Source organism: Notechis scutatus, chromosome 13 (genome assembly GCF_049901735.1).
Source record: "Notechis scutatus isolate UNSWTSFEM ecotype Mainland chromosome 13, rNotScu1.2, whole genome shotgun sequence".
Lineage (NCBI taxonomy): Eukaryota > Metazoa > Chordata > Lepidosauria > Squamata > Elapidae > Notechis > Notechis scutatus.
The window spans coordinates 4,863,609-4,877,354 of NC_142021.1; the positions used below are offsets into that span (position 1 = coordinate 4,863,609).

A 13,746-nucleotide genomic window follows, 5' to 3' on the forward strand; every position below is an offset into this window, starting at 1 on the left:
GTGGGAAGGCCTTTTTAAGCCCGGGAGAAGCTTCTTGGAGAAGGAGTAAGCCTCGGGAAAGCCAAGAGAACTGGAACCAATCCAGGTTTCCTTCAGGAATTCGACTTGATTTGGTTTTCCTCAAACCAAATAGGAGAAGGCAGGAGAGAATTTCCAGGGGCCCAATCCAAATTCTAAGGTGGCTAAATTTGAGTATCAAGGAGACAAACGGATGAGAATTAACAGGGAGAACCCAAGGCTTTGCCATTCACTTCAGAATCAGGGTAGAGCTGGAAGGGACCTTGGAGGTCTTCTAGTCCAACCCCCTGCTCAAGCAGGAGACCCTATCCCTTTTCAGACAAGTGACTTGTCCAGTCTCTTCTTAAAAGCTTCCAGTGATGGAGCACCCACAACTTCTGGAGGCAAAGCTGTTCCACTGGTTAATTGTCCTCCCTGTTGGGAAATTTTCCAAAGCACCTGAAGGCAGGACAAGAAACAACGGATGGAAACTAATCAAGGAGAGAAGCAATCTAGAACAGTTGAGCGAAACAAAATAACGGAGTTGGAAGGGACCTTAGAGGTCTTCTAGTCCAACCCCCTGCTCAAGCAAGAGACCCTATTTCAATTTTAAATCCTTCTTAAAAGCCCCCAGTATTGGAGTACCTACAACTTCTGAAGGTAATTTGTTCCACTGGTTGATTGTTCTCACTGTCAGGAAATTCCTTTTAATTCCAGGTTGCATCTCTCCTTGGTTAGTTTCCATCCGTTGCTTCTTATTCTGCCTTCGGGTGCTTTGGAGAATAGCTCGACCCCCTCTTCTTTATGGCAGACCCTCAAATATTGGAAGACTGATATCATGACACCCCTAATCCTTCTTTTCATTAAACTAGACACACCCAATTCCAGCAACTGTCCTTTAGACGTTTTAGCCTCCAGTCCCCTAATCATCTTTGTTACTCTTCTCTTCCCTCTTTTCCGAGGGAAGTCACAACATCTTTTTTTATATCGTGGTGACCAAAACGGGATACGGTATTCCAAGTCATCAGAATATTGCAGATAAGGATAATGGCTTGGAAAAGGGATTAACAGATTTCCAGGCTTTTTTAAAAAAAAAAAACGTATTCCACACACAAAAATTAAGCCAGCCAACCTCATCGGTCTTCTGAGCTGGCTCTCTTTGCTTAGGGTGATATCTTGAGTTGTTTTGCCTGCTAGGGAGAATGCTCAAAATGTGGAAGAGATTTGGGGGCTTAAAAAAAATAAATAACCCCAAACAAACTAAAAAAAAAACAACAACCATGAAAAACTCCATGGAGTTTTTGTTTTTTTTAACCCTGGTGGAATTAAGAACCGACCAAGACATGTTTCAAATGAAGTTGTGCTCTTTTTTTTTTCTTTTCTTTCCAAAGAGCTCCTTTTCTTCTGATTTATGACCGGTTAGGAGTGGAGCCAGCCGTACGATTAATTCAAACTGTAACTTGGGCTGGGCTTGACTCCATTCTGGGTTTCCCAGATCGTTTAACACATTGTACTGATTTGGTTTTACAAGGCCTGGCCGCCTTCCTTTTCATCTCCCCCTTTCTCCCCACTCCACGCGTCCATGAGTGCCACTTGGAGAGGCAAGCGTTCAATTAGAGTCAACTGTTGACAGATTGTGGCGGCTGGCCGGACACCCCTCAACCCGCTCGCTCCCATCAATTTAAGCCCAACCTGATTTCGTGGTTAAGCACTCCATTGGCTGAGCTTCAATGCTTCAGCTTCAAGTTAATCAAGGCGTCAATGCGACGAAGCTTGCCGGAATAATTCGGGTCGTGGATGCTCCATGTTTTGTTTTGTTTTTGATGGCAGGATTATTTTTATTTTTATTTTGAAAGGCACACAAATCCTTCAAGACTTTAAAAGTGGGGTTAGAATAGAATAGAATAGAATTCTTTATTGGCCAAGTGTGATCGGACACACAAGGAATTTGTCTTGGTGCAAATGCTCTCAGTATACATAAAAGAAAAGATACATTCCTCAAGAGTCAAGAATCATCAGAAACAACACTTAATAATAGTCATAGGGTACAATTATAGAAATAGAATAGAATAGAATAGAATAGAATAGAATAGAATAGAATAGAATAGAATAGAATAGAATTCTTTATTGAGAAGAGAATAGAATAGAATGTTTATTGAGAATAGAATAGAATAGAACAGAACAGAATAGAATAGAGTTCTTTATTGAGAATAGAATAGAATAAAATAGAATAGAATTCTTTATTGAGAATAGAATAGAACAGAACAGAATAGAATAGAATAGAGTTCTTTATTGAGAATAGAATAGAGTTCTTTATTGAAAATAGAATAGAATAAAATAGAATAGAATTCTTTATTGAGAATAGAACAGAACAGAACAGAACAGAATAGAATAGAATAGAATAGTTCTTTATTGAGAATAGAATAGAATAAAATAGAATAGAATGTTTATTGAGAATAGAATAGAACAGAACAGAACAGAATAGAATAGAATAGAATTCTTTATTGGCCAAGTGTGATTGAACACACAAGGAATTTGTCTTGGTGCAAATGCTCTCAGTATACATAAAAGAAAAGACACATTCATAGGAGTTTGAAAGCTAAAACAGAGGATGAACAATTGGCAGGAACTGGGTATGTCTTGTCACATGAAGAGAAGGACTATGAGTGACATGATAGTTATCTATCAATACTTGAGGGGCTGCCCCAAAGAAGAGGGAGTCAAACTATTCTCCAAAGCACCTGAAGGCAACACAAGAAGCAACAGATGGAAACTAATCAAGGAGAGAAGCAACCTAGAACTAAGGAGGAATTTCCTGACAGCAAGAACAATTAATCAGTGGAACAACTTCCCTCCAGGAGTTGTAAATGCTCCAACACTGGAAGTTTTTAAGAAGAGACTGGACAGCCACTTGTCTGGAATACAAGTGGGGTCTCCCGCTTGAGGAGGGGGGTGGACTAGAAGACCTCCAAGGTCCTTTCCAAGTCTGTTATGCTGTATTCTATTCTGTAGCCCTTGGACAGCACACCGAGACCCCTCCCCCCCGTTTTTTTAAAGCAGCAAGATAGATGAATCAGATTAAAGCATCCAAAGCAAGGTATTTTATCATTGGAAGGAGGAAAATAATTAAGACTATCAATTCCAGAAAGGAATTATATTTGCTGAACGAGACCACCTGCTGTTCTGAAAACTTAAACAGGGTCAGTCTTGGTTAGGATTTGGCAGAGCATCCTAGCACTGGAGTTTAGATTGGGGATTTAAAAAAACAACAAAATGCAGAAGAAGCCAATGGAAAACCATTAGCCAAGAAAGCTAATAAATGTTTTCACCTAATCACTGGCACTGGGTTTGGAAAAGATTTATTTTATTGCAGCAGATTCTACTGAAGATTCGTAGCACTGCAGTTAATATGAAGCAGGAACTGATGGTGGGTGGAACCAAAGCAAAGAAAGGAAGGCAGAAAAAAAGAAAGAAAGACAAAAAGAAAGAAAGAAAGAAAGAAAGAAAGAAAGAAAGAAAGAAAGAAAGAAAGAAAGAAAGAAAGAAAGAAAGAAAGAAAGAAAGAAAGAAAGAAAGATGGAAGGAAGGAGGAAGGAAGGAAGGAAGGAAGGAAGGAAGGAAGGAAGGAAGGAAGGAAGGAAGGAAGGAAGGAAGGAAGGAAGGAAGGAAGGAAGGAAGGAAGGACCAGTTTGGTCTAGTAGTTAAGGCACCAGTCTAGAAACCAGGAGACAATGAGTTCTAGTCCCGCCTTAGGCAGGAAAACTAGCTGGGTGACTTTGGCCAATCACCAGGAGACTGAAAGTTCTAGTTCTGTGTTAGCCATGAATATTAGGTGGGTGACTTTGGACCAGTCCCTCTCCCTCTCAGCCAAACTTACTCACGTTGTTGTTGTGGGCAAAATAAGAGGAGGAAGGCATATTGGGCATTTTCAGTGCCTTGAGTTATTTATAAAAATAATAATTCAAAATTTTATAACAAGATATGGGCTGAGTTTGTAGGATTCTGTCTGTTAAGGTTTTTTCTAAGGTCAAGATGGCAATTATGTACTGTCTATATTTATATATTATATTACACAATATAAGCAGAGCATCATATTGTTTGTGTGGAATGATATTTTTACAGTATTAACGTTCTAGTATTATATGACCGCAACCTTTAAATATAAAGAAGTAGTTTATATCAATATTAACTGTGATTTCCAAAATGTCAACGTTTTTTTTCCTTTTCCCTTTTTGTTAATATAGTTATTCAACTTAATACTTTACGTTGCTTCAATACGGTGATATTTATACAGTGTTAAAGTTCTCAAGACTCTTTGGATTGGGTAACTTAAGAGTATTGAAAATAAAGAAGAAACGAAAAGCATGTTCTGTCAGTATGAATTACACTTTAGGTTATCACTATTGCAAGTTTAACATTATTTGACTTTTTCATAGGTCAATGCTGACAAGCATCAGATTGTTTTAAATGTTGCCTCCAAAAGTAAAGGCTTAGGATATTTTCATACCTAAAGCAAAACTGGACATTAAGAGTTGACCTATATTTTGATCCCTTTGTCTCCATCTCTGACCATGTGGTTCCACCTTCAGCCTAACAGTTGAGTCAGCCCCACAGATATATGTAGGCAGAGTTGGGGTGGCATTAAATATTAGCTTGCAGTTTTTGCTTGCAGTTTAGCTTGCAGTTTTTGCATTACCACAAGTGGTCCAAGTTTAACCCCTCCTGAATTCCATTGATCTTTATCTGGCACCAATTTAGTACTGAATTTCATTTGACGAGATTCTTGTGTATTGGCTTGAATACATTTTCTATGCTGCAACCTTACGAATGATCCTGATAATACAGTTGTTGGGAGTTGGTTCCTGGTCCCATATAAGAAATGGTGGTTTTCATGCTTGACTTAAGATCCACGTGAAGATATTCAGAGACCGATTGAGATTATTCATCCAAAAATACTCTACACCAGGTGTCTCCAATTTTTAAGGCTTGTGGACTTCAGCTCCCAGAATTCCCCATGTTGGCTGAGGAATTCAGGGAGTTGAAGTCCACAAGTCTTAAAGTTGCCATGTTTGGAGATCCCTGATGTGATGCTCGTAGCTATCAGCAATTATGTCCTCTACTACAGCTACAACTGCAAGAGGTAGGAATCTGGCAAACTCTAATGTCAGTCTGGAACAGCTAAGTCATACTTACATGGCCAAATGGATCAAGATGATTATTGGTCAACTTGAGCTTTTGGAAGGAAACCAGCTGTCTCATCCAATGGGCCCCAGTCGCTGGTGAGTCTGGATGGACATACAATCTTCCAGGCATGGATGGTTCAGCCTTCCCAGTTACTGACCTATCAAAAGCAACACAATATTTTGGAGTTGTACTTCCCTTCTTTCCTCTTTGTTTGGCCCTTAACCTGTTGGGAAATCAGAAAAGGCCAAAGCAGCAAAGGATAGGGAGATTAAAAAGACTGACCTAAACAACTCTTTTCTGAATGACACAATGATAGAGTTGGAAGAGACCTTGTTAGGTCTTCTAGTCTAACCCCTTGCTCAAGCATGAGACCCTCTACCATTTCAGGCAAATCGTTGTTCAGTCCCTTCTTCAAAACCTGCAGTGTTGCAGCACCCACAACTTCTGGAGGCCATTCGATCTGCTGATTATTGTTCTGTCCAGAAATTTCTCCTTAGATCTAGATAGGATCAGTCCTTGATTAGTTACCATCCATTGTGTCTTGTCTTGCCTCCAGGTGCTTTGGAGAATAAGGTTGATCCCATCTTTCCTTGGTGGCAGCCCTTCGAATATTGGAACGCAGTTTCAAACAAGAAAGGTAAGATCTACCACCACGCTCTTATCTTTCCGTTTAAGAGCCTGAAGGACCTGACTTTGCCAATTGGCCTGGTGACCAAATTGAGGAGGTCCCTGCTGGAGATAGTTGCTGGATTGATGGCAGATTTTACCTCCCACTCTCTTTTCTCCACCCGTCCATCTATTTTGGTTATCCTATTGAAGTATTATCTCTGGAGCTTCTCAGTCCTCCAGGTCATGGTTGTCCCAAAGTTGCTTTTTTTCAAGAGGCAACTGGACTTTCTGGTTTTTTTTTTTTTTTTGAAGATGTTTTGGTTCTCATCCAAGAAGCTTCTTTAGCTCTGAGTGGTAGATGATGGTCATTGACCAGCTGTCTGCAAGGAGTATAAATCCTTCCATTCCCCACCATCCAGTCCAGAGCTGAAGAAGTTTCTTGGATGAGAAGTGAAAAGTCTTCAAAGAAAAAACAGAAAGTCCAGTTGCTTCTTGAAAAAAAACAAAAAACTTTGGGACATATTGAAGTGTGTTCTTTTTCATTGTTTATTTTATCGTTCTACTTCTTACTTCTGTTCTATTTGCATTCTTTTCATGTCCTCCTTTATGACCACAATGGAGCCTGTTGTTAAGTGAAACATTTGCTGAGTTTTGCCCCCCACTTTTTTTTAACAACCTTTCTTCCCATGGTTATTAAGTAAATCTGTTCAGTTAATAACCCGGTTGTTAAGTGAGTCTGGCTTCTCCATGGACTCTGCTTCAAAGGTGGGAATCAAATTTTTTTTTACTATCAGTTCTGTGGGCATGGCTTGGTGGGTGTGGTGTGACTTGATGGGCGTGGCTTGGTGGGTGTGGCAGGGGAAGGATACTGCAAAATCCCCCTTCCCTCCCCACCCCACTAACCTGCTTTCCAGCTCCATTCTCCTGTGCAGGGCAACCAAAGAAGACCCCGCCAATCAGCTGGGACTCAATGGGAGGCGGAGAATAGATGGGGTTGGCGGGGCCAGTCAGAGGTGGCATTTGATGGTTCTCTGAACTACTCAAAATTTTCACTACCGGTTCTGTAGAACCGGTCCGAACCGGCTGAATACCCACCTCTGCTCTGCTTGTCCGAAGGTTGCAAAAGCAACTGTGAGAAGAAAAATCGTAAAATCGGGTGAAACTCACTTAATCACTGTCTCGCTTAGCAACAGAAATTTTGGGCTCCATTGTGGTTTGTAAGTCAAGGACCAATCTGTAAAATAAACAAAACACTCTGTGCGATAAATTGGGCTGAATAAGGATGAATGAACCAAGGCCCCTGTCTACGAGTAATCCTCGACTTATGACCATAACCGAGCCCACAATTTCTGTTGCTAAGTGAGCCATTTGTTATGTGAGTCTTGCCCCGTTTTACAACCTTTCTCGCCACCGTTGTTAAGTGAATCACTGCAGTTGTCACCCAGTTGTGAAGCAAGTGTGGCTTTCCCCATTGACTTTGCTTGTCAGAAAGTCGCAAAAGGGGATCCCCTGACCGCCACTGCAACCGTCATAACTATTAGTCAGTTGCCAAGCGTCTGAATTTTGATCATGGTCAGGATGCTGCAATGGCCATAAGTGTGAAAAATGGTCATAAGTCACTTTTTTCAGTGCCGTTGGAACTTTGAACGGTCACTAAATGAACTGTTGTAAGTCGAGGACTACCAGTGGACTAGATCTGATATCATTTCCCTTTGGTTTTTATTTTTAGAAGATATTTGGTTCCGATTGGTTGCACGAAATGAAATATCTTGCAGTCAGCCAGGGTCTGTTTTCCTTTTATTTATTTTTAGTCAATTTTTTTATTTATATGTAATTATTTTGAATACAGTGTAATGTCCGGGCATTTCATTTTACAAAAGAAAAAAAGATATACTGATAGTAAATGATAATACACAGAGCAATTCTAACCATATTTATAATTATATTCGCTTATTTATGATCATATTAATTATACTAGCATACTTACTGTTATGAACATTCATATTTTACTTATATATAATAATGATCTTTCTTCATCCAATTTCTACCTCTTATCTCTAAGCATTGATAAAACCTATTCCGTGTTAAGTAATACTCTGTATATCTTTTATTTTCATTGTCAATCTATCCATTTCTGCACAATCCAATATTTTATGAATGATGCTTTCATCTGGTAGGGTGTTCTCATTTTTCCAATATTGTGCCAATACAATTCTCACTGCTGTCAATACATGTAGCATTAAATATATAGTCCCTAACAGAAATATTTCTGACTCTAAATCTATATGCTGCTTGATCATCTTTTCCAGCCATGTGGGTATTTTCATGCAATAGTTTCTTGCTTTTATACATGTCCATCACATATGATAGTAGGTACCCGGAGTCTGATTACATTTCCAACATTTGGGTCTCTGTTTTCCTGATGTTTGTTTTTAAACTTGGGTTGGATTTGTGATCCCACCTCTAAAGACATACCATTTGTTATCTGCAAATTTGTATCGATGGTCATCGGAGGGTACAATATCCATTAGAAGAATGTACTTCGTTTTGGGGTTCAGTCCAGTGACTTTCACTTTGTAGCTGGGGAACATTCGCCTGAGAACAAACAAAGGACAGGAAAAGAATATCACTCTAGTAAAAACAAATGTCCTGCAACAGAGACTGTATCCTAATACTAAACAGTAAGATGGACAAGTATGTACACAAACCATAGGAATACAACAGAAGTGTGAAATTTGAGACACTGGGAATTGTAAAAGAGATTTGGAACCTAAACTGGATGGAATATTCCAAGTGTGATCCCAACTCTGAAAGTCGTCTCCTCTTCCTCTCCTGCATATTTATGAGAATTGGGGAGAGGCTTGTCTGAGACACTTTCTTAGATTACATTTCTGTACTGGACTCAGGTTTCTGTTATCTGACAGTTGCCTTGGTTGAAGCTCTTCCTCTTGTTCTTCAAGGTATTCCCACAGTCCATTACAGAAAAGGAAGAATAAATTTATGGCACTTTAGGAGGGGGGGGGAGAGAAGAGGAGAGAGAAGAGGAGGAGAAGGAGAGAGAAGGGAAGAGAAGGAGAGAGAGAAGAGAAGGAGAGAGAAGGGAAGAGAAGGAGAGAGAAGAGAAGAAGAGAGAAGGGAAGAGAAGGAGAGAGAAGAGAAGGAGAGAGAATGGAAGAATAGGAGAGAGAATGGAAGAGTAGGAGAGAGAAGGGAAGAGGAGAGAGAAGAGAAGGAGAGAGAAGAGAAGAAGAGAGAAGGGAAGAGTAAGAGAGAGAAGAGAAGGAGAGAGAAGGGAAGAGAAGGAGAGAGAAGAGAAGGAGAGAGAATGGAAGAGTAGGAGAGAGAATGGTAGGAGAGAGAAGGGAAGAGGAGAGAGAAGAGAAGGAGAGAGAAGGGAAGAGAAGGAGAGAGAAGGAGAGAGAATAGAATAGAATGTGAGGGGGTAGAATTTGAGTATATAAACATGTTTTTATATATTGTATAAATGCTTGTGCACACATATCTATTGCCTCCACTTATGTAGTGGAAGTGTTGTGGAAGGAAGGAAGAAAGGAAGGAAGGAAGGAAGGAAGGAAGGAAGGAAGGAAGAAAGGAAGGAAGGAAGGAAGAAAAGAAAGATTTTTTTCCTTAAAAAAATGCATCTTTAAACGCATCAGGTTCACTCTCATGCCAGATCAACTGTTTTTTTAAAACATAACTTATTTCATTAAACAATATAATCGCTCACTCTTTCTGCAGTAGACAAATATTGTTTTTTTCTGGATTTTTCCTCCCTCCCCTTTGTCTCTCTGGATCTTACCTTCCAGCTTTTGTTATAATCATTTCGGTTCCCACATCGTGAAATTTGAGCCATAGCTCTCGTTCGTGTAAAAATACTTTGATCCCTTCCATTCCCTGGAAAGAAAAAGTACAAAAAAATAATCTGTCTGTATGTCTGTCTGTCTCTCTCTCTCCCTCCCTCCCACCCTCCCTTTCTCTCTCTCCCCGTAAATATGTTTCTATGATAAACACACACACACAAATTATATAACCGATATATATTATACATAAAATAATATATTTTGTTTACCGAGACGAGCAGCTACAGAAACTAAACACACAAACAAATAAATCTCTATAAAACCAGAAGAACTTACAACTCCCAAGATATCCAAGGTGTTTCACCCAGGAGCCCCCTACTCCAAAAAGGAAATACACCCAAGGGTGGCGAGGGAATGGAAACAGCCTAAATAGACACCACCTCGTTCACACGTGCTTTTACAACGCACCCGACTTCTGTTTTCATTCCCAGGTACTACTTTCTTTCTTCGGGCTTCCTCTGCGGGCCCATCGCGCGCCGATTCCCCCCGGGCCTCCCAAACAAACACGCGCGTTAGATCCACTTTCCTCCGCTACACGCGAAGCCCTTTCTCGCCCCCTTTAAAAGTCCCCTTAAAATCCGAGTTGGCAAAGGCTCGGAGAGTTTGTAGATTCTCTGGGCCGGCATCCTTTCACGTGTAACTCCCCTCCCCGATCGCCGGAGCCCTCTCTGGCGTTCCACTGCCTGGGCTTAATCCGGGTGGGAGACTGCGTTACGTGTGAATGCGTCTTGGGTGCGGAAGGGGGAGAGGGACCCAGAGTCTGCCTCCCCTTTCCCTTTAGCGATAGCTCGATCTTGCGCTGTCTTTGGCCTTATCCCGCGATATTCTTGCCAAGAAGACAGTTTGGGGCTTTATCTCCCCAAACGGGGCGGGGAGGGCCTTTTAGGGGAGGGGGCGCCCAACGCCCCGCATTTTCAGAGCTGCTCGCGCCCTCGGCCGTGAGAGCCGCTCGCAACTTTCCGATACCAGCAGCGGCAGCGCTGATAAGCTCAAAGTATCAAAATAGAAGGAGCTATAATGGGACGGGCTGGAGATTTCCTGAATATTTCTTTCTTTCTTTTTTTTCTTTTCCGGAGGGGGAAGAGTGAGGTGGAGGGAGAAAGAGTCTGCAGACAAAGAAGCCAAGAGGCTTGTGTGGGATCCGGAGCAGCGCGGCGAAAAGGCCAGGCGTGGTTCAGTTTGGTGGTCCTGAAGTCCAAAAGGTTGGTGACCCCTGGACTAGATGACCTACAAGGTCCCTTCCAACTCTAATTATTTGTGATTGCCAGGGTAGAGGATCATTGAAGGCACCAAAAATAAATGCAGGTAGTCCTTGACTTACAATGGTTTGCTTAGCGACCATTCGGAGTTACCACAGCACTGGAAAAAAGTGACTTATGACTGTTTTTCACACTTAATGACCATTGCAGCAGCCACACACATGACGATGCAAATTTACCCAGGTACCCAATCCAAAGCATCCTAAGAACTTTAACACTGTATAAATATCACTGTATTGAAGCCACGTAAAGCATTAAGATGAATAACAATATTAACAAAAGGGAAAAGAAAAACCACTGACATTTTGAAAAATCACAGTTAATATCAATATAAACTACTATTTTAAAGTTTCGCTTATATAAATACTAGAGTGTTAATACTGTACAAATACCACTCTGTTCAAATAATACGATTTACTGCTTATGTTGTATAATATAATACATTTAGAGAGTATGTCATTGCCATCTTAACGGACAAAATCCTACCAACTCAGCCCAAATTTTTTAATAAAATTTTGTATTATTATTTTTATCAATAACTCAAAGCACTGAACATATCCAGTACTTCTTCCTCCTCTTATTTTAACCAATAATCAGAGATGGAAGGGACCTTATAGGTCATCTAGTCCAACCCCTCGCCCAAGCAGGAGACCCTACACCATTTCTGACAAATGGCTGTCCAATCTCTTCTTGAAGGTCTCAAGTGGTGATGCTCCCACAACTTCCGAAGGCAACTTCTGTTCCATTGGTTGATTGTTCTCACTGTCAGAAAGTTTCTCCTTATTTATAGGTTGAATCTCTCCTTGTTCAGTTTCCATCCATTGTTCCTTGTCTGGCCTTCAGTTGCTTTAGAAAATAGCCTGACCCCCTCCTCCTCTCTGTGGCAGCCCCTGAGATATTGGAAGACCGCTATCATGTCTCCTCTGGTCCTTCTCTTCCTAGACTAGCCAGGCCCAGTTCCTGCAATGGTTCTTCCTATGTTTTAGTCTCCAGTCCCCTAATCATCCTGATTGCTCTTCCTGGTTGTTCTTATTTTCCCCACAACAATGACCTTTCATTTTTAAAGTGGGACTAGAACTCTCAATCTCCTAGTTATTGGGCCAAAGTCACCCAGCCGGCTTTCACGACTAAGGTGGGATTTGGAGCTATGGCTTCCCAATTTCTAGTTTGGTGCCTCAACTACTAGACCAAACTGCCTCTATTTGGGCTACTCAAGACTTTTCTTCATCTGTCAACCTATCCTTCTAGGCAGGTTCGTTTAAAAGCGATTTACCACCAGGGAATCCCCAAATTGCAGCTGGTTTCACATCTAGGCTTAACACCAAGAGCCAGTATTAAAGGGCTGTTTCTCTCAAATGCCAGAGAGGCAGGAAACCCACACACCTTAAACACAAGAATGTAGGGCATTTCTACAAACAGTGCACTGCTTTAGGTTGCAGCTTGAGCTCGGAAGACGTTGAATGAAGAGAAAGGGAAACCTCAGGATGACAGTGGCAAAATTCAGATATACCCATCAGGCCTTCTTAATATGAAAGAAAGAAAGAGAGAGAGAGAGAGAGAGAGAGAGAGAGAGAGAGAGAGAGAGAGAGAGAGAGAGAGAGAAAGAAAGAAAGAAAGAAAGAAAGAAAGAAAGAAAGAAAGAAAGAAAGAAAGAAAGAAAGAAAGAAAGAAAGAAAGAAAGAAAGAAAAAGAAAGAGGAAAGGGAAGGAAGGAAGGAAGGAAGGAAGGAAGGGAGGGAGGGAGGGAGGGAGTTTCCCTCTTTCAAGGGATCCATAATTTGGCTTTCTCGTTCTCATCCTCATCTTAATGACAAATCACTGGGAATCAGACAGCATATACACTTAATAAACCTTCAGATTTAATCCTCTCTCTCTCTCTCTCTCCCCTCCTTTCCTCCCTCTCTCCCTTCCTTCTCTCTCTCTCTCTCTCTTTCTTTCTCTCTCTCTCTCTCTCCCCCCCATAATTGGTAGGCAAGGAGAGAGATTAGAAAGTAAGCCTTCATCCTTAATCGCCAATGAACAAAAAATGTCAGGACCCTGGGAAGAAAAAGAAAAAAAGAAATACAAAATAGCTCCAAGAGGAAAATCCTGCAGGCAGCTCGCTTACATGCATGCAAGCCAGAAATGTAAAGGTGGGTGGAGGGCTTTCTCTTTTGCCTACAGGCTGACTTGGGGCCTTCCTTCCGCAAGGATAGACGGAAAGACAGAGCAAGGAGGAAGGACAAAGCGGTGGACTCATGAGAGGCCCTGCCTGGAAAATGCCACCCTCCCCCCATCCCGGTAAGGGAGAAACGCAGGAGGTGAACGAAAAACGAAAAAAACCCCAGCAAAAGAGACCAGATCTCACTTCTACTTTAAAGGCAAAAGGTTGTCTGGATTTAAAAACAAAGCAAGCTGCAACCCTTTACCAGAGTAAGAATTCAGACGCGGTTATGCCATCCAGAAAGGGAGGGAGGGAGGGTGGAAAGAAGGAAGGAAAGAAGGAAAGGAAGGGTAGAGGGTCGATTTTGCAGGGATCCTGGAACCGCGATTTGAAAGACTAAGCGCGTTAATTTAGGTTTAGATCCGCGGAGAAGTGGGGGGACTCCAGAGTGTAGTTTTTCTGGAACAACCAAACTACGATTGTCGGACGCTCGCTGCTGCTTCCTCCGGGATTCATTTCGGCCGGGGAGAGAGAGAGAGAGAGAAACGGGGACCTTCGGGATAAAAGGCACCCACAAAACCTGCGATTCGGGGGTTCCTGGATTTGCGTGGAGCCCCCAGTTACGAAGCCCCGGCGTGGCAGCCGTTCTCTCTCTCTCGGGTCAAGAAAACGGCGGCGCCCGTCGGCGGGGAATT

The 13,746-nt window shown here is 41.7% G+C and overlaps 1 protein-coding gene across 2 annotated transcripts in view; it reads right to left on the reverse strand.

The window, feature by feature from the left end:
* Positions 1-13,746, reverse strand: part of TBX5 (T-box transcription factor 5) — a 33,223-nt gene that overhangs the window by 13,379 nt on the left and 6,098 nt on the right. For both annotated transcript variants that reach the window (XM_026689558.2, XM_087942796.1), the window contains exons 3-5: positions 9,590-9,684; positions 8,266-8,385; positions 5,191-5,338 (exon numbers count right to left, since the gene is read on the reverse strand). In XM_026689558.2, coding sequence (XP_026545343.2) covers positions 5,191-5,338; positions 8,266-8,385; positions 9,590-9,684 — 363 coding nt within the window. The remainder of the gene's footprint in view (positions 1-5,190; positions 5,339-8,265; positions 8,386-9,589; positions 9,685-13,746) is intronic.